The following is a 26,924-nucleotide window of genomic DNA, read 5'->3' as shown; positions in this document are numbered from 1 at the left end:
AATTACTTTCATATTTTCATTTAGTGTAATAAAAAATGATAGTTCCATTGACTGAGAAGCATTACGGTGTAATAGAAAGAAAGATGGGTTTTGGTGTCAGAGTCCTGGGTTGACGTCTGAGGTACATTCCCTTGTTGGACAGGTCAATTTGAGTAAATCAATCAAAGTATCTGAGCTTTATATTTTGCACTCTATAAAATATAGATAATAATTTCCAGGTTTATGTCCAAAGCACCTCCTGAAGTGTCTGGCATATAGCTTGCATTTAATAATTTTTAATAGGATATGAATGGGTAATTTTGGGAAGAAAGAAAGATAAGGAATACAGCTTTAACCCTACTGCATATGAGGTGAAGGAGGGAGTATCCCTAGCTTCAGTAAGATATTAGAATAGAGATATGACCTCCAGGGAGCAGCCAAGAGTTTAGCATCATTCATGCTAAAGTGATGATGAAAGCATGAGAGTGGAGGAAAATGCCAGGGAAGAAAATGAAGAGATGGAAAATTTAACCTTCAATTAAGTCTACAGTTAGGGATCACAAATAAGAAATAGGAGCAATAAAGAGATGGAGAGAACCTGGTGTCAGAGTAATAGAAAATGAAGCAGGGTATTTCATGGTGCAAAAGTCAAGGACTGATAACATCCCAAAAAGGACATTCAGTTCACAGCAGCTTCTCAGAAGCTGTTGTTCATATAGCCTCCCAACTCGGTGTTCAGTGACACCACATGAAGAGGTTACAATCATCAATGTAAGCAGTTTTTACACCTTACAAAGGTGTACATGCCATATAAAGCATGACAAAAGTCCAGCCTTCATCAATGCAATAAATAATCAGTTGTTGTCCTTTGGGGCATAGCTATATGATATTTGACTCAAGTCCTTAAATATTTACACTTTTATTTCTTCAGCACTTCTTTCTATGTCATTCTACTTTCCCTGCTCAGCAAGTGAACATATGCTATCAAAGGCAAAGACACGAGGGGAAACTTGCATACATTAATTTAACTACAGACTTTATGAAATTGTGTCCAAAAATACACATTAAATGCCACAAAGTATTCTCAGCTCTGTAATCATTAAAGATAAAATGAAGTCATTTTTTTCTGGAAATGTTTGAATGAATAAAATAAGTAGAATAAACAATTTTCTTTCCAGGATGACCTAAGTCTTCCAAAAGCTGGAAGTGATTGTGGATTGCTAAGTCCTCTTCCAGGTTTATATTATCTTATATCTCCTCAGTGGTTTGAAATAGTTCTTCCACTGAAATAGTTCTTCCGCTCTTGTTCAGTGTTATGATTTAAGGGGTGATATGCAGAATCTCTGCACTAATGCTTAGACAAATCAAAAGGAGAGCATGCTCCTGAGAGTTTGTTCTTGTGGAATTATTCTTAGCCACAAAACAAGTTCTCTCAGCTTTCTCATCTCTGTCACAATTATTTGACACACAGGCTTCATTCTTACTCCTCTACTCTTAGACTTTTTTAAGGTTAACTTCATTATGTGAAGATTAGGAGTTTCCAAAGTCCTAGCATTTGTGTAAAAGAATTCTGTCTTTGGTTTATCTTCCAGGTATTAAAGGACAAAGAAAAAGGTAAAAGAGCAATAAAAGAAGTAGTGAGATGTTAAAAGAAATGAAACAGGAATAGAGATTTAAAAAATAGTTTTCCAAATTTAGAGTGCTTAATCCCAGAAGCCAGTAAGACTCATTAGATAATGCTCTAGATAATGAAATGCAACATGAATAAAAGCAATTCAGATCTGAGCACAGCATTCCATGTCTTTTTTTAGCTCATAAAACATGAATAGCATAAAGAATGCAATTGGTTAACTACATTTGGATAATTACATTTTACCACATTAAAAGATTCATAACCCACCTACTTTCCTCATAAAACTCTAGGAGCAATGTTTCATTTTAAGTATAATTAGCTGAAGAACTATTAAGGCAAATGTGCTTTATTAATGATTATTACATGTGTTCTATATTCAGTACATCATCTACAATATCCAAAAGTGGGCCTTCTATCACCTGTAATTGGTAACTGCCTAAATATTGTTGAAAATGAGGCTACATTATCTTCTGAAAAGAAAGGAGGCTAACATATCAAGGGGTCCCTATTTCTTCAGAAGGGAGATGGTACTTGGTTAAAACGTGATATAAGATTTTCTTGGAAAAGTCTCTTTGGGTACAGCCAGCTGTTTCCTCTAGGAATAACCACTTGGAGCACCAGGGATCAAGCATAAGCCAGAGGAAGGTAGAGGACTCACTCCTTGCTTGTTTCTACTGAGAATAGTCTAACATCTTAGGAGAACCTACTGGACAAGCCATTCTCACTAAATCACTAACTCACTCACTAACCAGAACGAGAGGTCAGGTCACTTAGCTATAAATCCAAGGTGATTTCATTAAAGTATAGCCACGGATTTATTTCAATGTTAAGCAATTTTAATAAATGCTGATTTACATCTTATACTTAGCTGGATTCTGGTTTTCTAAAATTCCTGGTTGTTTGGGACCCCTCAAAATAAACCTTAATAAAGAAAATCTAAAATCTAAATCAAACATTGGTGTCTCTAAATCCATTTTAAGATATCTTTATAATATTTAAACTTTATAATATTTAATAATATGATTATTATTTCTATTTGATTTTCAGTGTGTAATAAGACATATAAGGTAGAATTAAACCAAAGATCATATGAATACAATGATGAATTCCACTATGATGTGATTTTTTTAATCTCATAATTTCAAAAAATGGAGTATCTTTTGGAATTAAAGATGGCAGCAACAAGCATCATAGTATTGTACAAAATAGACAATGATAATCTAAATATTATGTCACTGTGTCAAATCTCTAGCACAAACAATGAAGAATTGAGCAATTATTCTACAAAATTTACCACTGGTAGATGAATTTCCATATAACACTTTCCCATTTTTTAAGAAATTATAAATGTATCTCTTCCTATAAAAGCCCATCAAACCATGCATTTGAGTACCAAGGCTAGAACTGGACAATGCCACATACCTCTAAGCAGAGTCCAGGCCTTGCTGTGTGAGCCAGAAAACCATAAGAGTTCAAGGACATTCCTTTTATCTTTTGCAAGAGATATTTTCCAAGAAAAATTCAATGTTGTTAAACCGGTAAAAAAAAAAAAAAAAAAAGCTGACCAGCCAAGATTTTTTTCCTCATTTTTTCCATGCATTACCATTCTGCCAGTTTCTCAGAAAAGAAACCTTGAAATCATTGCTGACTTTTCCCTTATCTATATTCTTTCTATAGTTACTTTCAGCCATTTTACTAAAAGATAACTATATTTCCTTTTCCAAAATCACTCAGTGTCACACAGTTGTCAAATTCACCTCTTAGTCAAAATAACAGAAGATATGTATTTAATTATTGCAAAGGGCAAAGCATTGTCAAATATTTCATCTATCTTGTTTCATTTACTCCTCCAAATATCCAATGAGCAAGATAGTATTTTTCACCTCATTTTACAATTAAAAAAAAATATTTCTAGAAAAGTCCAGTAACTTGCTGAAGGTCTTAGGGTTAATAGATGATAGAGTTGGAACAGGAATCCAGACCAGGAATCTTTTTTTTGTTTGTTTGTTTTTTTGTTTTTTTGTTTTTGGTTTTTTTTTTTTTTAATAATGATTTTTTATTATATTATGTTAGTCACCATACAGTACATCCCCGGTTTTCGATGTAAGGCTTGATGATTCATTAGTTGTGTATAACACCCAGTGCACCATGCAGTATGTGCCCTCCTTACTACCCATCACCGGTCTATCCCATTCCCCCACCCCCCTCCCCTCTGTAGCCCTCAGTTTGTTTCTCATAGTCCATAGTCTCTCATGTTTCATTCCCCCTTCTGATTACCCCCCCTTTCTTTATCTCTTTCTTCCCCTACTGATCATTCTAGTTCTTATGTTCCATAGATGAGAGAAATCATATGATAGTTGCCAGACCAGGAATCTTAACCACTATGCTCTGGCAGTCATTAAAGACTCTTTCTATCGACTTCAAATACAAATGTATCTCTAACCAACATTTCTGAACATATCTCCCAATAATTACTGAAATGCTCTCCCCTCCAGCCTGCATATTCTCTCAGTGGTCTCTAGAAGTCACTGGTATCCATAAGCACTGAAATCCCTTTCCAATCCTCTCCAATTATTCAAATGCTATCCATCCTTCAGGACTAAGATGAGTCTGCTGACAGCTCCTTCTCGCTTTGATCTTCTTTTATTTAGTTAATTCTGAAAGGACTTATCATCAATTATGCATAGTGGATAGGACTATATGTAAAACATATCTGTGTCTGGATCCCAGTTATATACTTAATAACCATGTGATTCTGGATAATTTACACAAATGCATTCGCTCTCAGTTAGCATATTGTAAAAAATGAATAGTTGCAATGTCTTCCTTACAAAGTTTGTTAAAATAAATGAGATATGGTAAAGAAAATGCTCATAATGGTTAGCTGACACACAGTAAACATGCAATAAATTGCAACAACTATTACTACTTTCATTTTCATTTATTTTAGCGTCTAAACATATACTTCTTTAAAATAAAACAACTCAAATATTGGGGTGCCTGGGTGACTTGGTTGGTTAAGCAACTGACCCTTGATTTCAGCTCAGGTCATGATCTCAGGGTCATGGAATCGAGCCCCATGTGGGGCTCTGCACTGGGCATGGAACCTGCTTAAGATTCTCTCTCCTTTTTCCTCTGCCCATCACTCCCTCTCTCCCTCTCTTAAAAAAAAAAAAAAAAAAATTAAGTTTATCTCAATCCCCAAGCCAAATAAAACTTGGCTTTAGAGACCAAAAAAAAAGTCACATTTTTCATTCTGTTCGTGATTTTTGTAGCTCCTAATGCTCCAATGCTGAGAACTGATAGTCCTAGTAAATGCGTTAAGTGTACAGATGAATTAAATGCTGAGAGTAAGGATTCAGAGGAAAGATACTAAATAAGTAGGAAGAATTCCATATAGAATTTTTATTCATCTATAAAAATAAATAAAATTAGCTGTTTGAGGAATACCTACTTTGTCATTTTAAATCTAGACCTACAATAAAGTGCTTGGAACACCATAGCCGCCAGTCAAAAATTAGGAGGGACAAAGTTACAGCTAGAAGATAAAACAGAAAATCAGATCCTCACTGATTGAGTGTTGACTACAAAAAGACTTATAAACACACCATGCCAGTCATAACTCTATAGATGAGTAGCTTCTGATATAAAAATATATTATAATTAGCAATGTTGACTTCCTTAGGCTTCCATAGTTAGGATGGCCCATTCTGGCAGGTCAGATAAGAAATCAGTCTTGACAGGCCTATTTGTGCCTGTAGTTGAGGTGGAGCCCAGTGGGGTAGAGGGAAAAAAGTGACCTTTTAGTGTCCTTGGTAAATAAGTGCCCTTATTGAATAAGATGGAGAGAGCATATTCTTTATTGTTAGGCAGGGGTCAATGGAAGACAGTTGTAAGGAACTGTGTCATATATACTATTAATTCCCAGAAGGATAGGTGAAGAGTATTCATTTTAGGCCTGAGGATATCTTAGCCCTGAAATCCCCAACATTTCCCCTAGTAAAATCCAATTTTTTAAAAATAGGCTATTTTTCTAGTATTCTATTGCTTCTGTTTTTTGAATTAAAGCTCTAAATAAATTCAGAAAAACTCCAATGAATTTTCATTAACTTTCACAGGAAAACCTTGGCAATATTAAACATCTCTGTATAGCATAAATGTATTTTCTTTTCAAAAGAAATACTCTGACAAACATATTCCCTTAAAATCAGATTCCAAGTTTTGTTGCTTTGCTTTTACATAGGAAATGCAATTTCATTAGAAAAGTTGAGTAACATTTCTTATAACTTAGGGAGATAGTGCAAAAAGTGACATTTTCAGAAGTCTCCAGAGAGAAGCTTTTCTTTTTTTACTATTTTTAAAAAGATTTTATTTATTTATTTGACAAGGAGAGAGAGAGAGAGCACAGCAGGCAGAGTGGCAGGCAGAGGAAGAGGGAGAATCAGGCTCCCTGCCGAGCAGAGAGCCCAATGTGGGGTTCCATCCCAGGACCCCTCAATCATAACCTGAGCCTAAAGCAGACATCCAACCAACTGAGCCACCCAGGCACCCCCAGAGAGAAGCTTTTCTTTTTCACCTTATAAAAGAATAAGAAATGGCCCAAAAGTACTCAAGAAAAATATGACATACTACTAATAATCTCTATTCTTTAATTGGATTGAAGCTTAATAAAGATACTAAGGCAAATTTTGGTAGTATCATATGATGGCTCGAAGAAAGGAAAAGAAAAAGTGAAATGCGTCCCTTACTTCCCCGTCCTGACCACACCTGGATCTGCCACTCAGCCACCACGGTGGATTTGGCGTGGGTGGGCCGAGTATAATAAAGTACAAGGACCCCAAAGCCAAAGCCTATGCTCCAAACTTGGTTCCATGACTTCCTAGCTATCTATGTTTAAGCAGGTTACTTAGCCTCTCTACATCTTAAATAGTATTAGTATCTGCCCCAGAACTTTTTGTTGAAAGGATGAAATAGAGTTAATTTTTGTGATGCTCTTTGAACAGTGTCTGGCCCACAATAAGTGCCAGATAACTGTCTTTGAGATAGAATAAAAATAGAACAAAAGGAAAAGGGAGAAATTGAAGATGGAAAGTGAGTGAAAAGAGCCCGTTGTAGACATTGGCACACATAGAGAGGAATTGTTGGGAAGTGTGCCCTCTGAGGAAGTGAGATAAAGGAAACCGAAGCCTGTGGGAACTACCAGGCCTTGTTTATCTCCCTGCCCTGATGCTGGTTCCCTCCCTCTGCACACTCTACCCAGAACTAATATCAGCATGTTTTGAAATCATTTATTGACTTGTAAATTGATCATATTTAAAAATCAGCTCCTTCTTGAGAGAAAAATAATTGTACGGCTCTTGGTTTTTTTTCCGCCTCAAGGGGATAAAAATTAGCATACGTTTACTCTCTGGTTTAAATGGCCTAACAGATAAAGCCTCCCATAGGTTGTTTGGAATGGCTTTAGGCCCATATACCATACGTAATTTTCTAAGCATTTAATAACACGGATCAGAGTGATGATTGTTAGCCTTAGCCATAGTAAACTGAATGATAACCTCTAGAAAGACACCTAGGGACTGTCCTTCCTGTTTCTGAGTATTTTATCAAACTCAAAATAGACTTAGTCATTTGTGATTTGGACTGTACAAAAGTGAATAATGGAAAAGTGGCTGATGTTGGCTTCCATCAAGATTTGGGGGGAAGACAAAATATAACCAATCACAATTAGAGAGAAGTTAGATGCTTAACAAACCTGAGACAATAAATAACTCTCTGGTAAATAATTCTCAAGAAAACCGTTTTAAAAACAAAGCCTTACTAAGAAAAAAAAAAGTCTGGCTTTCAGTTCGGCAAATTTTTTAAAAAGAATTATTTTTAGAGTAGTTTTAGGTTCATAGCAAAATTGAGAGGAAAGTACAGAGATTTTCCATTTATCTCCCCCTCGTACGTATGCATGGCCTGCCCCATTATCAGTAGCCTCCACCTGAAGGGTGTATTTGTTACAGTTGATGAATCTACAATGATACATTATAATTACCTAAAGTCCACAGTTCACCTTGGGTTTCTTCTAGGTGCTGTATATGCTATGGGTTTAGACAAATGTATAACAACATATACCCATCACTATGACGTTATACTGAGTATTTTCACTGCCCTAAAAATCCTCTGTGCTCTGCCTATTCATTCCTCCCTCCTAACACCTGGCAACCACTGATCTCTTTACTATCTCCCCAGTTTGGTCTTTTCCAGAATGTCATATATTTGGTATCATACAGTGTGAAGCGTTTTTCAGATTGGCTTCTTTTACTTAGTAATATGCATTTAAAGTTCTTCCATGTCTTTTCATGGCTTTGTAGGTCATTTCTCTTTAGCACTGAATAAAATATTCCATTGTTTGGATGCACCGGTGTACTTATCCATACACCTACAGAAGGACATCTCGTGTGGACAAAAGTTTTCAACACTTTTGGGTAAATACCAAGGACAGTGATTGAATGATCATATGCTAAGAGTATGTTTGGTTTCTAAGAAACAGCGAAGTGCCTTACAAAGTGGCCGTTCCCATTTTGTACCCCACCAGCAATGAATGAGCATTTCTGTTGTTCCACATCCTTGACAGCTTTCGGTGTTATCAGGGTTCTGGACTTTGGCCATTCTGATGGCTGGTGGTATCTCAATTAGACAACTTTTTAATCAGTTTTACTGAATTACCAGAGTACTATATCCCTCATAATGTCGTCTTTTTTTTCTTCTTAAAGGTTTGTTGTCTTTTAGCTCATTCAGTAAAAACTCATTTGTGGATTGTAATGTCCTTCGTAGCGTATGGAGATAAATGTAGTCTATAAGGGAGAAGTGATCGATAAGGGGGAAATAGGTCCTGGATGCTCTTGGCTAAAGAGTCTGTTTAGAGGAGTCCTTGCTGGAGAGCCAGGCTCCAGGAACCCTGAAGCTTCCCCTTCAGCTGCTGGGATTCAACTGACTTGATTTGACTCTTCAAGCTTCATGGAAAGGTTGTCTTGTTCTGCTCATCCAGCTGGCATAGTTGCTTCAAAATTTTCTCAAGAAATTAAAACCCAGCTCTACACCCAAATAGGAAGTGAGGAACACACATAGCTTCTGCCTCCTACCAAGTCATCATCTAATCAGAGAGATCACCTTTCCTTAACTGAAATATCTTGAAAATGCTTTCACTCATGTGAGAGAAAGATACAGGACATTTTATACGTGCTCATCACTGGAATACTTTCATTTAAGTCAATAAAATTGAACTCACTTTCTTTATGGTAAATAGAGAAAATATTTATCTAACTTAGGCACACCAGCATACATTTGTTTTAATATTAATAAAAACAATATTTGCATGGTAAATATTTACTTTGTACTCTGTTGTTATTCTGTATTTGATGTCTATAGTTCTTACTGTATACAAAATTGTGAAGGAGATAATGAAGCTCTTAGCTATTTCTAGCTCTCATTACCAGTAACCCCGTACTATCCACTTCCTTAATGCTTGTCACCAAACATTATTTATCACAAATGACCAAGTCTGTGACTGAGGCTGAGAAATACTTATTATTATAACCTCTTCCTTTGTTCTGATTTGGCCCCATTTCCTCCCTTCCAAGTTTATCTGTTCCTTGCCTCAAGTCCTAACAGCCCTGCTTACTGACTGACTAGCTATCCAATTTGGTCCAATTATTTGATCAAAGACCATGTTCATATGAAATCCAATAGGAGAAACATCAATGTATTTTAAAGGTTCTTGATGCCTTTAAACAGCAATGTGGGTATATTTCAGATAGTGTTGATGGTTATGGGGGCAGTGACTTCAGTTAGTGGATCCTCTAGGACACTCCCTCAATTAATCCATGTACGTGGTATAGGCTTGATTACACTAGATTTACTTGGTCTGTAATTTTGTACTATTTAATTGGACAAACAGAAATCTTACCTCAACAGCAACATCTCCAGCTTTTCCTCGGTGAGGAATTTCATATGCCTCCATCTGTTGCTTCGTGAGTCGTACTAACTTTTCAGCTAATTCTCTCCAGCCTTTTCCAAGCTTGACAGCTGAAGTCAGAATAGCAGCCTCTTGGATGAGATGTGCTACTAACCCTTGGCAATCCATCTTCAGCAGAGCCTGCAGCAACAATTACATATCATAGTTAAAATCAACTAATTTGGGCTTTCTCCACTAAGTTAAATTTTTCATTATATTTTCTAGAAACTGGCATCCTCTTTCTCACCACATGTATATTTGAGGTTTCTAAAATTCCAAAAAGCTGATTTACTTTTAAGAAAATCCACCCAGCAAAGTACAGAGGATATGACCAGACCAAAATTAGGGGAGATTTAAGCCCAACTCAGTGACTAATTATAGGGCCTTGGGTAAACCACTCAACTAATATGTTTTTTAATATCCTAATTGGAAAAGGAGGAAGTTGAACTAGACGCTTACAAAGATACCCTGAGGTTCTAGCAGTCTATAATTTATCAACGCAGGGATGATTATTCACTCTACAAAAAAAAAAAAAAAAAAAAATTCCTTTCCTTACCAGAGAATTGGCTACAGGATTTCTCTAAAGAATAAGCCCACTGGTGCTGGTAAATACTATTCTACTTTTCATCAAAATGTGAGTTAAAACTCCCCAGAATAATGCCTCTTGCATAAAAATGAGATACTCCTACAACTTTGAACAAAGCTATTGATATTTATGACTTTAGAAAATTAACTCTCTCCCTTCACCACCAATGTAACTGTGTTAAATAGAACCACAAAGAATTAAAGATAAAACACTTAGTCTTCAACAATGCAAAAATAGAAAACCATCAGACAGTCTTCTCTTCCCTTCTCATCCCTTTCTCTTCCCTTTCCTCTTCCCCTCCCCTCCCCTCCCCTCCCCTTCCCTTCCCTTCCCTTCCTTTCCTTTCCTTCTCCTTTTTCCCTTCCCTCCCCTCCTTCCCTTCCCTCCTTAGTAAGGCATCTCAGCTTTGTCAATCACCATTCATATTTCAAACAAATCTATGAGTTTCCCTTTGCCTTGAATATTTTTTTAAAACATGGGATTAGATCTATCCAGATCTTTTCCCTGTTCAAATAAGCAAATAAACATGTGTGGTAGTGCCTTGTCATTTAACAGCACTAAAAAGCTTTATCTATCACTGTGAAACAAGTAAAAATGAATGGTCAAGTAAGGCAACTAGTAAAGTCCATAGAGTATTCATTCCTATGGAAGTATGAGAAAGACCACCCATGGTTTTTATACATCGACTGTATTGGTCCGTAAATTTACAGTGAGGAGTTATGACCTCAGGAAAAAGCAGCACGGAGCCAGCAGGCCCCAGAAGGTGCCCTGAGTAAACTATGGAATGGTTTTAGCCACACTTATTCCAGTTTCTTGTTTTAAGGGAAAGAAATCTGCACTTATAGGTATAAAACCTGAGTTTAAAATCCAATTCCACAAAGTATAGGGCTTTAGATAAATCACAAAATATCTCTGTTTAATGATTTTTAAAAAGGATACAGTGGTAATACCACCTTCTCTAGTTGCCTATAATCTTAGGAAATGTCAAGTGTCAAGTATATAATGACAACCAGTCTCAATGTCTAGATATGACTGAGGGTTTTTTGAACCCACAGTCTTTATTAGTTCCCTTCTGGCACTTCAAATTCAAGAAAAACACGTACTTATTATGCAAATAACGTTTCAAGAGTTGGCCTCTATGCCCCATGCTCTATCATCTTCTGGTCAGATAACCAGGCCCAAGCCCCTTCTATACAGAAATCCTGAAGTTTCCACTGAGGCATGGTATGAGTTTTTAGGAACTACTCCCTTGAATGAGTTCTCCATCAGCACTGTTTAGTTAGTCACCAAAGCCACTCACTTAATTAGCATACACCAATATAGTGCAGATATGACTAGGCTAAAATTTCCAGACCATTTGGTCAAAATAACCTTTTTTTTTTTTTTTTTTGTCACTAAGAGAAACAAGAAAGCAATTTTCAATTCAATCCTTCATGAGTCCATGCTGAACATGAGCTAATGCAGAGGTAATGAGAGGTAATGAGCTGCTGTAAAAGGCACATGCAGCTTCAACCACGTAGATCAGCCAATGACTCTAAATGGCCTAGGTGGAGAATTCAGCACACCATCATAAAACTATCCCCTTAACAACTGGATATTGGGGCTTGGAAAATTTAACCCTGTCAGTATCACTGTAGAATCATAAAAATAATAAAGGAAAGAAAATGTTTTATATATACAATGCCTTGCCAAATTACTGTTACTGTCTCAGAATAAGTTCCTCTCCGGAAATCTCTCTCCTCCACATGCACCTGGATTAGAGCTGTCCTCTTCTCTGTGTAATCCTACTCATCTCTCGTAGGGCACCAGCCTCACACGGTTATAATGGCATTTACTACACATATTTATACACATAGTCACACAAACTTCTACACCACACCATGTACACATGCATTCATAACTGCTTTAGGAAAGTAGAGTCGTTTCAAGTGTGGCTTTGGAACCAAAAAGGCCTCAAACCCCATCTCTGATATTAACCAACTGTGGGATCTTGGGCAAGTTTCCCAGCCTCCCAAGACTCTGTTGGTAAGATGAAGCTCCTAGCTAGCTATACTGACTCCAAAGAGTTGTTACGGCTAAGTGAGAGAGTGTGCTTAGAGAGTTCAGCACAGAGTCAAACACTTAGAGAACCTACAGGAATGTTAGCTATTGTTATTATTATTTATACATTCATTTTATAGCCACTTTTAGGAATATATTCTTGATTTTTCTCTTTACTTTTAGGAAATACTGAATTTCCTCTTTAAAGGCAAAACAGTTCTTTATCATCTATGTAACTCTCCAGTAAGCCTTACACTGAAGTAAATACTATGTTGAAAAAAAAAAAATGATTCTGAGAGTTCTTTAAAACATGAAGATTAGGAAGAGAATTAGCAAATTTTGGGTTGTGATGCATTACATATACAAGAAGAATATTAAATTGATAATGTGAAAGACATTGATGATATGGGTTTTTTAATTTTCATATGTTTAAAAAAAACAGCAAATTTAAAAAATAATGCTAAATAGTGGACCTATAAGCATGGACAAGTTAATTAATCTTGTTTTATTTTGCTTTTTTTTTTTTTTAAGATTTATTTATTTTTAGAGAGAAAGCACGAGAGAGCGGGGGGGAGGGAGCAGAGGGAGAGGGAGAGAGAGAATCTCAAGCAGATTCTGCACAGAGCAGAGAGCCCAACATGGGGCTCGAGCCCAGGACGCTAAGATCATGACCCGAGCCAAAATCTAGAGTCAGGCACTTAACCAACCGAGCCACCTAGGCACCCAAGAGAGAAAGCGCAAACGGGGGTGGGGAGCAGAAGGAGAGAGACAAGCAGACTCTGGGTTCAATCTCACAAGGGCACACTCTCACAACCCCGAGATCATGACCTGAGCTGAAACCAAGAGGCTAATGCTTAACCTAGTGAGCCACTCAGGCGCTCCGGCAGTTTGCCTTTATTTACTTTCATGTTATTGAAGCTGCTCTGGTATTTTAAGAGCTATTCAACTACTTGAGAGAGGAGGAGAAGAGATCTCTTAACTGTTATACTCTAGCACAAACAGAATCTTTAATCTTCCTTTGAAAGACGATCCTCAGGAGGCTAGTCTCTGGGAAAATCACTTGAATTTTAAAACTAAGAAATCAATTATATGATCTTGTAAGAAAATATCTATATTTGCTATAAAGTGACTTTAGTTTATTTGAAACTGCTGAGAATTTTTTAACTTCTCTTGTATGTTTCTATAAATATTCCCAAGTTAATAAACCTCTCTACAGTAAACAAATTACTGTGATCAAGCAATACTCACCACAATAAGTTCATAAAGAAACTTCCTGGTATTTTTATCTGCATGGCAATCTTCCTTTAACTTCTTTACAATATAGGAAACTTTTTCTGACTCTTTGTCTGCTTGCATTTGATCAAAGTCTTCTAGTGTCAGATGTGAGTAACCCAAGATATCAGCTAAAGCTTTCCAATCATAAACTTTTTCTGACACCAAAGTCAATACAACTGAGTAGATGTAAGTCAGTTTTTTAAAGGGTAGGGTAATTTGTTCAAGAAGATTTCTGGTGGTGAAGACATTATGGGACATAGATATTACTTGTTCTTTTGCAATCACCTTGACATTTTTGCAATGTACAAGTCCAACCTTACCTCTCAGGACTCCCACATACCATTCTTTCACCTTGGACTGCCCAATGGCTTTTACCCTACCCTCTCCAATAAGAGCTACTGTGTCCCCTTTGAAATATTCAAGTAAGTAGTCAATCTTTCTTTGTCTTAGCACTGTCTTCAGGGTTACCCCATAGTTGGTAAAGTTCATTTTTTTGTCTTGAAATGTGGGATATTTCACACATGCTGTTGGTAATAATGGAGCGGACTTGATTTTCTTCTCTTCCTGCATATCGCCTGGCAGATTTGAGAGCCTTTTTAGGTTTGGAGCTGGATCAGGCGTAGTGACAAAGAATTGTGTAACTGCTCTACCATTGGGAGGCTCCACCTGAACACGGAAAACAAACAAGTGCATTTCTCCAGAGTCAGTTAAGGAAAATAAAAATTGTTGATTAACTACTTCGCCTGCTAGCAACTGCTTTTGTTTAATTTCTTTCCTTTCTCCTTCTGCTTTTACTTCAAAATCAGGATCACATGAGAAAACAGAAATATTTAAATCTTGTGGCTTGTCAAGTGAGAACGAATGCTTCCCCCAGAGCTGGAACACAACTGGAGATGTGTTTTTTCCACCCTTCTTAATATCAGAGATTGTAAGCTTTCCTGGCATGTAACTGTGTCCACACACTATGAAAATAGCAGTGAAACTGGGATGAATATATCTGGGCCCATAAATTCCTATTGAGATGGTTTTGTGAATACAATCCCAAATGGTGGCAGCTGGTGACTGAGTGGCTTTAATTTGTGCAGCAACCACGAGATACATCACCTGGCTCAAGTCTATTAGCTTGACTTGGATAGTGTCTTTGTAAATATAACAGTTGTTTAACACTTTGAAAGGGCCTTCTTTACCCGGGCTGTGTAAACACACCATTTCTGTCATGACTTGGCTGAAAGGATCCTTTCTCACTTCAGCCCCTATTTTCATCTCCAGCAAAATGGCTTCCATTGTGTTAAGGTTGCTTAACATGATTTCCAACAGTGGGCTTACAGTGCATGAAAGATCATCATTAAGCATTTGTGGAGGTTCAAGGAATGCCCTTAGAGACACCTCTTGGAATTCTCCCATAGCTACGTGGCCTTGGGGCACATGAACAGTGATATCTGATTCAGGTAATTGTACCGACCCTCCTTGGTGGCTTAATTTGCAAACTATCACAGTCTCTGCAACTTGTGTTTGGGCCCATCCGGGACTCTGATTAATTATATTCAAATCCAGGCAGGAACGGGCCAGCTGGCGTTGACTTAACCAGGCCATTTTATAAGCCTCTCTGTCATTCTGAAGCCATTCTAAGTCTTGTTCTAGTATCTGGCCAGAGTTATATATATTCTGATGGGCATGTGCTGTGTCATCTAAAATGTCCAAAAGTTCCGAAACACTTTTAGATCTCCCAGATGTCCGCAAGGAAGACTGCCCAAGCAACTGATGCACAAATAGTTCATCACCAGAGGAATCACAACAATTTCCAGTTTCTATTTCTCTAAAAAAAAGAAAAGGATCTTCCTTCAAGATGGAAATATTATCTCTCTTCCGATTATTTCTTAGCTGAGCTATGTCATCCAAAAATGGGTTAGAAGCAGACAGTTCATTCCAGAATGGATTTGTAGCCTTGGAAGCATTATTGCCATGATGTGGGAAAGGATGTGGCCCATTGAGAAGAAATCCTGGGTCTGGACATTCTTGTTATTTAGACAAAAACAAAACAAAACAGAGGTGAGGTGACATCCTGAGATACAACCAACTAATTCTTATTATAGCTTAAAAATTCAAGACTTTTATTTTGCCTTTTGATCTCCAGTCTAATAGCTCCTGCAAAATTAATGTTAAATTTGCACAAATTTTCATGTTATGAGGAAAGAGAAACTGTTCTGCCAGTTTATTTTGACTATGTTTAATGTTGTTTTATCTTAAGAACTATGATTTACAAATAAGTGTTCAAAAATTTAGATAATAATCATTTGAATACATTTCCTTGAAAATTACCCAGACTACATACACTTATGCCTTATTGTTTTTGTTTCATTTTCACAAAAGAAAACCTCTGAACAAACAGAATAATTCAGTCAACTATCCAAATTCTTCTAAACACTGAATAGTCAGTCTCATTATATCTAGATTATTCATTTAATGTTTTTCTTTTCTGATAATAGTCCCCGTGTAAAAAAATCAAATGCATCTGTTAATAGCTAAAGTAATTTTAAAAATATGCCAAATTAGACAGTAATGCATTTCTTAGATTATTTCCTGTAGCTTTGCACTGATAAATTTTAATAACATTGAAATTTTTTCATGAAAAATAAACATTTCATGTAAATGAACATTGAAAAATAGATCACCATTAGATTTACTATTTGAAGGAATTCATTGAGCTTTTCTAAATTTAAAATGACAAAGAACAGGCTTACCACTATGAAGGGAAAACATGTTATTACTTTGGAAAGTGAATATTTTAAGAATTGGCAAACATGAAAATATTTACATATGAACCATAAGGAATTTCCATATATCTCACAAGTATTAGTCATTTTTAAATGTTTAGAGCAACTCATACTTGGTCATTTCTCAATAAATATTGGTAGTGGTTCTGTGGATTTAGTGAAACTGGTACGCTTTCATGAAAAGGAAAGCCCAACTGGCCAGCCAAAATTGAAAAATGAATTCAAGTAAACTGTCAGACTTTTTTGTTTAATATATATTGAACTACATCTTAATTGAAATGGGTTTTAAGCATCATGTACTAAAAATCAGAATATGCATTTGAAAAATAAAAGTTGTATTTCTATCATTTCCACATTTTTTCAATCTGGTTTCATCTAACGCTCTTCAAACTTACCTTTCCTCTGAGGATCAATTCAATTCTTTCACTCTTCATGAAGATTTTTTTTTTTAAGATTTTATTTATTTATTTGACAGAGAGAGAGGCAACAGCGAGAGAGGGAACACAAACGGGGAGTGGGAGAGGGAGAAGCAGGCTTCCTGCTGAGCAGGAACCCCAATGCGGGGCTTGATCCCAGAATGCTGGGATCATGACCTGAGCCGAAGACAGATGCTTAATGACTGAGCCATCCAGGTGCCCCCTTTATGAAGATTTCTTAGCCCACTCCAACCTTTAGAGATCTTGTTAGCCCCCAAATTCATTATATTTACTGCATATATCATTCACTTAATAATGAATTTTTGCCTTCTCATAAGATTTATATAATCTGTTGGCTGTGCCATTTTAATTTGCTCATCTTTTTAATGATAGTGTAAGTATTTTCATGATAATTTTGTAATTTTATAATTCTTTTAATCTTCTGTAGCTCTTTTCAGAGGTAGCCCTCCAATAGTTATCAGTGTTGGGTAAAAAAATTACAAATTATAAATTCTCATACCTGTTAAATGGAAATTTCTTGAGGATTTTTGAGCTTCCATGTCAAACAAATTTCCTTCAGACTTACTTCGTGAAATTCCTCCTAACCAAAAATGGGCTCTTTCATTGGTTATCATTTTTTCACCTACAAAATAAATAAATAAATAAATAAATAAATAAATAAATAAATAATTTTTATAAGCATACATACACAGGTTGTCAGAGAAACTAAACTTAAAGTATTCACACATACTTAAATAGAAAACTGCAGGGCACCTTGGTGGCTCAGCTGGTTAAAGGTCCACCTTAGGGTCAGGTCATGATCCCAGGAATCTGGGGATCAAGCCCTGCATCGAGCTCCCTGCTTCATGGGGAATCTACTTTTCTCTCTCCCTGTACCCCTCCCCATGATCCATGCTCGTGCTCTCTCTCACTTGCTTTCTTTCTCAAATAAATAAATAAAATCTGGTGGGATGATGGACTAGATATCCTAAAATATGTATTGACACTTCACTGAAAAATGCTTAGACTCTAGATTAATACCAACAAGCAAAACGAGAATGTATTACTGAGCCTATAAAAAAAAAGTAATTAATGAAAATCCCAAGGATAACAATAACAACAAAAAACAGTAAACTGAAGCTTCAATAAATAGGAAATCCCCATTTGGTGAATGGAAGACAAACATTCACAAAACTGGAAATTCTCCCCTGAGTTCTTCTATACATTCAATGAAGTTCCAAGAGAAATCATAACATGTTATGTGTATGTATGTGTTTGTAACTTCTTAGGCTATTTTAAAATTTATATAGAAAAGCAAAGGGCTAATATTCAAGACAATCCAGAAAAAGAACAAGAAGGAAGTGAAGTGTGCCACCAGCATTTAATATAAATATGTGCTAAGTAAGACAATGTGAAATGGGAACAGAAATAAACTAAGGGCACACAATACCCCTACAAACAGACCCACCCTCACATGAAAACTTGATGTATGACAGAATTCACCACACAGAGCAGTGTAGAAATGATGGATTATTCAATAAATGGTGAAGATACAACTGGTTGTCCATGCTCAAAAAAATTACATTGATTATACACAAAAATCAATTCTAAGAGATTTAAAGACTGGAAAGTGAAACTTTAAAATAAAGCCTAAAGAATTATCTTTATGTTTTCTGGGAAGTAGAGAATTTCTTAAGCAAAGCACAAGCACAAAATGCAAACCATATTAAAAAAAAAAGAATGAGAAATCCTACAAGTAGATCAAAGGACATCATTTACAAAAACATAAGCCATAACAACACAAGCCAAAAGAATGGGAGAAGATATTTCCATTACATGACTGAAAAAGAAGAAAAGGATTGGATTCTAAAAGACTCCTACAAATCAGGGGCCCCTGGGTGGCTCAGTCAGTTAAGCATCCTACTCTTGATCTCAGCTTAGGTCTTGATTTGGGGTCCTGAGTTCATTCCTGCATTGGACTCCATGCAATGTGTGGAGCCTACTTAATAATAATAATAATAATAATAATAATAATAATAATAATAATAATAAAGAAATTTAAAAGACTCCTATAAGTCAATAAGCAAAATAAATACAAAATTATTGAGAAATATGAAAAGATCTGAACAAGTATTTCCACTCCTAGTGAAACTGTCACTAGGTATAACCACTTAAAAATCAATCTGGCATCACCTAGGAAAGATGCTTATACCCTAGTACCCAGCAATTCCAATCTCCGTTATTTGTGCTACTAAAACCTTGTACATGTATGTCAGAAAAAATATGCATGAATGTTCATTATATTAACAAAAAACTGTAATCACCCAAATTATCCTTTGCCCTATGAATGGATAAATAAATATGGTGTTTTAATTCAATGAAGTACCATGCAACTATGAAAACATATGAACTACAACTAAAAGCATCAGGATATACTAACTGTAAGCATCCCATTGCTGAGACTCAGCCTTCTTTACATATATGTTTTCTCTTTGTCCCATGACAACCCTGAAATCAAATAGATATTTTCAGTAAGATTTTACAGAGTACAAAAACGAATCTCAGCAATGGGGCATAACTAACCTACCCGGTTAAACAGCTGCTGAGTGGCTGACCCAGACATAATTCCTCAGGAACATTATGGCTACTCCACACAGCCTGTGATGCAGGATGCCATACACCTCTTCTCAGACTCAAGGTTCCCAACACTACATTCTGAAGCTTATCCCACCTTCTAGTTCGAACTGCCAAGGATGCTAAACTTTTACTTCTACTTCTATTTTAGGTGTTAACCACACCTCTTTCACCTTTGACTCTTCTTGTCATATTCTTCTTTCAAGTTCTCGACATTTTATTTCAAAGACATTTATTTTATTTTTTAAGGAAATCAAAAGCCTTTTCTGGTGTCAAGAAGTAAAGAACAAAATTAAATGAGGACAGAAGAGGAAAGGGGAAAAAAAGGAAAGGAAAGAAGGGGAAAAACATGTTTTCCAAACATAATGGATAAACAAATGCAAAACATATCTCATAATGTGCCATACTTAAAAAATTCAAATGGTGATAAAGGAATTTTTTCCTCCAATAGGTGAAACTACATGGGAAGTTTGGGTGAAAAGCCAAATTGTGCAATATGTAATTTATACTGAAACCTCAAGTTTCCTGGCAGATCTTCAAAATTCTGTGGTTGGTTTTACCAAATATAATGTCCAAAACTAAAGTCTTTGGCACACCACAGGTAGCCAAAACTTTAGGATAGAAAATTAAGTACACGTCCTAGAGCAAAATTAAGCAAATCAAATTAAAATGAGTAAAAAAAGGTTTAAATGAAAAAGTATTTTTCAAAAAGATAAATGTATAGTTTTAATGGAAAATCAATTTAGACAGAAAGCTCCCTAAACTCCTTAATTTCTTGTGGAGGAAAGAGCAGAAAGGAACACTATATCTAGGATTCCTTTGAGGCTAACAACCCCTGATGTAAAAATTAGTTATAACCTAGTGAAATGCAGTTAGAAGTCCTCAGCAACATAGGAATCAGAATGGTGACTTACGCAGCTGGGGTCCTGGAGGGTCATAACATTTCAGGAACAAAGGCCCAGGTGCTTATTAGTTAGAACTCTTTGTGGAGTAACCCTCTTCTTCAGTCACCCAAGCAGATCTTCACTGTCCTTTACACCACTGGTTCTAAATCACAGTGGTACCAGAATCACCTGGAGGGTTTGTTCGAAGACAGTTTGCAAGGCCCACCCTGTATCTCTGATCCAGAAAGTCTGGGGTTGCCCCTGAGATTTTGCATTTCTAACAATGTGGCCAAGCGATGTGGTGCTGTGGCTCTGAGCGGGTGGAGAGGGGCACATTTTGAGAACCACATTCTGAAAACCACCATGCTAAGTTCTTTCCCTGGCCAAATAGATTTCTCCTTATTCTCTGGCTGTTCCCACTATCCCCCAACAAAACAAATCCTCCTTCTCTGCATCTTTTTGTTTACACACGCGTGCGTGCGCACACACACACACACAATCTCATAGGACTTCATCCTAAATATGACTTTTTATCTTTGAATACAGGGAGGAGAGGTGGTATAGGGGAAAAGCCTTTGACTGAAAGGACCATGATGGTGACCTATGGAGGGCAGTGCTTGTTTACACAGGTGCAAATAGCACTTGCCATATTTATCATTTCCCTGTGTTTTCTTAAAATTATGTGTCATACTCAATGGCAATTGCTCTCCCAAAAGGGAATTTTAAAATTTTGCCTAAAGAAGCATGAGTCAGTCTTGGCTAGAATGAATAAGTGGGAAAAGAGCAGTCTACTACTCATTTAATTGGGGACACATTCTTGTCAAACATGACTTTTACAATACACTTACTCTGATTCTACACGACCATTATTTTTTTCTTAAAAAAAATGAAAAAAGTTTTGCTCTTTGTTTATTTTACTGTTTAAACTAGGCCTTAAGCAATTAGGAATATTTACCTGCTGTACAACTTAGCAAAAGATCCCAGAAAATTTGGGGTGGGAGGGGAGAGGACTGTTTGCAAAAGAATAGCCAGGGAAGCAATACCACTTAAAATAGTTATTCCTTTAAAATGTGCTCCTTTGTTGGGTTAAATAGGTGAGGGGATTCAGGAGTGACTGAGTAGAGCCCTGCCTGGAGCCCTACATCAAGCCCCTGAGCAAAGGGTCTGGCTTGTACACACACACACACACACACACACACACACACACACACACTCCTTTCCTTGAATTTGAAAATGAATTTGAAAATGTTTACAAATACTCAAACAACACAATGTGTTTAAACAACAAGCAAGTGTATATTATTCTTTAGTAAGAAAGTTAGAAAAAAAAAAAAAAAACCAAGTAAGTGATTAGGGCGATACTTACAGAGTTGGTAGGAAACCCAAAATAAATAATTTTATGAACATCATGCTTTAATTTCCATATTTTCTTGCAATAAACCACAAATCTGGCTCTCCCTTTCTCAAAGAGATCACAGCAAGGAAAACATTGTTAGTTAAAGCCTCACAGTGTGACCGTAAAATATAAATAAATCACTTAGCAGAAGCACCAGCATCATCAGGACTGCTGGGAACAACACACTCACCCCGCCCTTTAGCCTAAGTTCAACACTGGGTCTCTTTCATGGAACTCTTTCTTAATGTGGATTAATGGCATCTTGCCCAAGGGCAATCGCGTCAGATCACATGGAAAGCAGTGGGTCCATCTAAGCAGCCATCTGGCTCCTGATCCAGATACGGATACAAGAATATATGCTAGGTTACAAAAAATCAGGGTAGGTCATTTGGTCTGGTAAAACCCACCATATTTAGTTTCTTTCAACTGACTTTGTTTCCCCTTCTCAACCCAATGGAGTTAGATGTTCTAGCTCTTGATCAGGATAGAGAACAGCACTTCCTCTTGAAGACTCAAACAATCAGCTAAGTTAAAGATGAGAATCACACTCTTGTGAAAATTGAGACAAGTAGCTCAAATGTAGGCCTAAAGAGAAGATCATTTTACCTCTGTATATGGTGGCTGTGACATGGGCTGAAATGTTCCTCAGAACACAATTGTATTACTGCTCCCCCACAAAGGCATATGAGTACTAACCTTCCAAATAATAGAGCAAGGCTTTAGTGCTTTCATTTGTGGAAAACATTTAATAAGTTTGTTATCAAATGCCCACTTTTGCCATATAATATTCCCAGGGATGTGTCTCTTAAGTTTAACTTTAAGTGATGCATGCTCCAGAAAACTTTCAAAGATCAATTAGCTGTAAAACCTGTCTTTAGTAACTGAACAAGTTTGATTGTTGCATGAGTTCTTGGATACAATTTTGAATATGTAACAGTGACCTTAAGCCTTTTTTTTTTTTTTTCTTGCACCCTTCAGTGCAAAAGAATCTTCCTGGCTTATATTTTTAAAAAGATACAGAGATCAACTCTGATTCAAAAGGGGTGGAATCTGATTTGGATTTACACTGTGGCTAATGAAGCTGTACCTGTAGGACCCTCGCTTCCACAACACTATCCAAGGCCCTGAGCCTAATTCTTTATTTGTTTTCTTGTAAGCTTCATATTCTGCAACACTCCACCACTTCACAGAATATTTGACATCATGAGATTTGTTTTTCACCTATCAGCAGTATTTGTTTATTTGTTTCTTATATGTAAATGCATTATTTGGCAAAGTACAGAGAATATAGGCTTTGGAATTAGAATTCTCTTGTTTCAGAGCCTGGGTATAAACTTGTAAAAAGTTACTAAACGTTTCTGTGATTTTATTTATCATCGAAGAAGAAGGAGGAGGAGGAGGAGGTGGAGGAAGGAGAAGAAGAAGGAGGAGGATGGGAAGGAGAAGAAGGGGAGGGGGAAGAAGAGGAAGAATAGGAGGAAGAATAGCAAGTATTACTATGTATTACTTTTATTATGATATTCTGAGCCCACAATATTCTCAGTATTGCTTTCATTGTCAAATGGAATATTGTATAAAAAGTAGCACAACCAGATGACTCCTTTTCTTTTCTTTTTCTCTGATTTCTCCCTCCTGTTATTCCTGAACATATAGAAACAACTTCTCCACCTGGACCCACTCGAGAAGCTTGAGTTGCACTCCCTCAGATGGCTTGAGACTCTGACCTCATTCCCTAAGAGAAAAAAAATGACTACTGAGCAGTTGTATCTTGGGACTTGATCTCCTCTTCATCACTCCCTATAGAACATTTTAACAACTATTTGCATTACTCCTGCCAAAAAAAGTGCTGGGCTTGTGACAGCAGAGGCACTAGGGTACAGTAGAAAGGATACAGGCTTTGAAATTAGACAGATGGGTTTGAAACAAAGCTTACACATGAATACAGCGGTCTGAGCATCACTTTTTCTCATTAATAGAGTGTAAAAATATCTACTTTAAGTAGTTGTAGCAATGGTATGTGAATTACATCTCAATAAAGCTGTTTTTTTTTTTAAAGCTGTTGTGAAGACTAAATACCATAAATCTCCAATTAGTACCAATCACCATTTAAAATGGTAGTTCTTGTTTGTTTTATTTTCTCACATCTGTGTCAGTTCTGTTGGTTTTAGCAAGAGTAAGAGTGGCTACTGACAAATATACTTAAGGAATACTGGGAAAGAGAAAGGAGGAAAGGCACTGTGGAAGTTTCATTGCCATTTTAGTTTAATTGAGTATTCAATCTGAAAATGCTTTTAGCACCTCTCTAAAGAGGATAATTGAAAAAATACTGAATTATTTCCCAGCTAGAGTTTATCAATCCCTTTTCAACAAAAATTAACATTTTTTCAGCCAATACTTGCCTCATTGTTAGTGGATAGAATTAATTATGATTCCCACTATTCTTTGCCAAGAGAAAAACACCCTCTGACAAACATTTTGTATACACCTACAATCTTTCTTGGTTTGAACTTAGAACACTGGTGTGAATCATCTACATATCATCTGACAAGTCTACCTTCTTGACAGAAAGAAAATATCAATGTTCAGTGGCTGTTAAATGAGAAGAGGGTGTTCATGATAATTGCTGTTAGGAGCACATGGATGAAGTTCGGTAGAACTGTTAAGATTTTAAAAAAGGAACAGTCATTATGCCACATCATCCAATGCATAAAGCAAGAGTTTCCCCTAAGGTCTTCACAATTTATCATGTCTAATTTTTAATTTTTCAGGGACTCACCATGTTTTTATTTGTCAATTTTGTAAACTGAGAATAAGGTGCAGAGTATGAAGTGTTTATCGAAGTACAAACTTGAAAAATACTCAAATGTGTACCTATGTGAATATATGTATTCTGATGGATGGATGGATGGATGGATGGGTGGATAGTTTTATAGATATATGTGACAGATACATACAATTTATATATATAATGCATATATAATACATATATATATACGATTCAGTCAAACAAGAAATATTTTTGTTATTAATAATGCTTCACTATTCTCTGAATAGTGGGAAACTAGAAGATTATTGCCTTTCTGAGAGACAGTTAAATCTTGAAAATTTCACTTATTTGAAGACAGTACAAGTAGTGATGGAGTGTACAAGAAGTTTGAAGAAAAAGTTAAAAGAAACCAAAATTTTCTTATGTAAGAATGGGAACCAACTGATGGGGTGGAGGGTTGGGACTGCAGGTGATTGCAGCCTTAAAGGGAGATGGGGAATAGGAAGATGTAACTGATGAGAATATTCTCAAGGAAACACTGAGGGGTATCCATTGCCAACCTTCCATCTAGTTCTCACATATAATCTTCAGAAATATCCACGTGACTTATTGATGCAAAAAAAAAAGTTTATATGAATAATGTGAGGTGTTGAGTCCTACTTAGAAGGATGGTAACAGAAGACCATAGCATCCCAAGTTAACATATGGGTTACAAGTAGGTAGACCAACCATCCATCTGGGTCTGCCCAGGACTATCCAGTTTTAAATCTGAAACCTCTTAGCCCAGTGAAAACCAGGATGGTTGGTCACTGTAATTACAAATTTGAGGGTATAAATACATGCTCTCACATGGAAGATGTAAAGTATTCAACATAAGTTCCTTCTATCTGTACAAATTTTTTAAGTATTTGAAACCATGATGAGAAAGATATATATGTATATGTAGATATATAGATATAGATCTATATCTATATATCTACATATACATAGAGAGAGAGAGAGAGAGAGGTGTGTGTGTGTGTATATCTGACCTGTACAGAAATGATCAATTTTAATGTTTTAAATTCTGTTTTATTATTCTATTTTCAAGTATTATTCTAACAGAAATAGCAAATTAAACACAAAGGAAATCATCCAGAATGGAGTGAATGGACTTGTCCATCACTGTCCTTAATATTTCATTAAATCAGCCTGAAAAATTGAACCCACTCCTCTCACTTAGCAGCCCAAATGGACTGCAAATCTTTCCAAGGACAAGCCCTTTCTCTCTCTTCCTCTCCACGCCCCTCTTCTTTAAGAACAGGGGTAATACTTAGGTGTAAGAGTTGTGTTTCTCACTGCTGAGACCCTTACTATTTTGTGGGAGCAGTGGGCTTCTCAGGTGGGGAAAATGGCAGGAGGCTCAGAGTTGTGCCCACAGCACCACCTGGTGCCATGTCAGGGTCCTCTTGGACTGCTGGTCATCCCCTTCCCCTTTGCCGTAACCAGGTTAGTGTAAAATGGTGGTTCTCAATGTTTTCTCTGCATGAAAATCAACTCCAGAGCTTTAAGAAAAATATTATGTAGATGTCCAAAATCTACCCCAAGATCCTGGGATGGAGCCCAGCTATCATTATTTTTAGAAAAAGTTCTCAGGAGATTCTGATGTGCAATGAAGATTGAGAGCCACTAAATCATAATTATGAGGTGATAAAATATATTTGTTTTCATTTTGCTAGGCAAACATATTACTGGACATAATAAAATATATGGCAGCCCAAGATGCCCACCTCTACAAGGCAACACTTCCAGGGGTAAAAACATGTGTTAGGACATTGCACTAGACATGGGGTATCAGGGTGATAAAAGAAAACTGTAAGACTCTCTCTTCCTTGTGGGTGGCATGGCCTTTCCCGGTATAGCCTAGGAATTGTATCTAAGACCAGTTCGGCTCTAGATTAGGAACAAAGGCTCTCTCCTTCACACTGTTTGGCTGGGGTTCAGGTCTTCTGTCTTTTCTTAGAATTCTAAGATCTAGATGGAGGCACCTCTGGATATTAAGAAAATGTAAAAGCCGGCTTTTAGCATAAGTCTTGGTTCTACCTGTAGCTTAGGAAGACAGAGTTGGCTTGTGCTCCAGGTGGCATTTTCCAGCACTCAATGGCTCTTTCTCTCTCTCTCTCACCCACACACATATATCCCCAAAGCACATCTCTCTGGTTAACATTTTCCCAGTAAAAGCCTCTTCATTTTTAATACATAAACTTTATAGAAATATGAATCTCTCATTACAATATTTTGGCTAACTATCTTTCTAGGGAAAAAAAATATTTATTTCCCCTAAACTCAAAGGAACATTTTTAGCTAAACAATATCAAGATAGCCTAAAGTTTCATTTTAAATCCAACCAATAGGACGCTGGAACCATAGTAGCCATTTCAAAATCAAGATAGTATAAAGGGCATGTGAATTTTGTAACTACTGGCACTAAAGCAATATTGAGTTTTTCTTTTCTTATATGACTACATTAACTGTGTGGTATTTAGCATATATGTTTGTTTT

At 36.5% G+C, this 26,924-nt stretch overlaps 1 protein-coding gene across 7 annotated transcripts in view; it reads right to left on the bottom strand.

Moving 5' to 3' along the window:
• Window positions 1–26,924, bottom strand: part of MACC1 (MET transcriptional regulator MACC1) — a 311,257-nt gene that overhangs the window by 90,493 nt on the left and 193,840 nt on the right. For all 7 annotated transcript variants that reach the window (XR_015723945.1, XM_045793074.2, XM_045793075.2 and 4 more), the window contains 3 exons: window positions 17,223–17,345; window positions 13,486–15,527; window positions 9,564–9,752 (listed from right to left, as the gene is read on the bottom strand). Coding sequence is in view for 6 of the 7 variants with exons in the window: in XM_045793073.2 (XP_045649029.2) it covers window positions 9,564–9,752; window positions 13,486–15,527; window positions 17,223–17,345 (2,354 nt within the window). In the remaining variant the exon portion in view is untranslated. The remainder of the gene's footprint in view (window positions 1–9,563; window positions 9,753–13,485; window positions 15,528–17,222; window positions 17,346–26,924) is intronic.

This window comes from Ursus americanus, chromosome 3 (genome assembly GCF_024610735.1).
Source record: "Ursus americanus isolate L20-20 chromosome 3, mUrsAme1.1.p, whole genome shotgun sequence".
In the NCBI taxonomy this organism is placed as follows: domain Eukaryota; kingdom Metazoa; phylum Chordata; class Mammalia; order Carnivora; family Ursidae; genus Ursus; species Ursus americanus.
The sequence above is the reverse complement of the archived record's forward strand: the minus strand, read 5'-3'. Positions and strand labels throughout refer to the sequence as shown.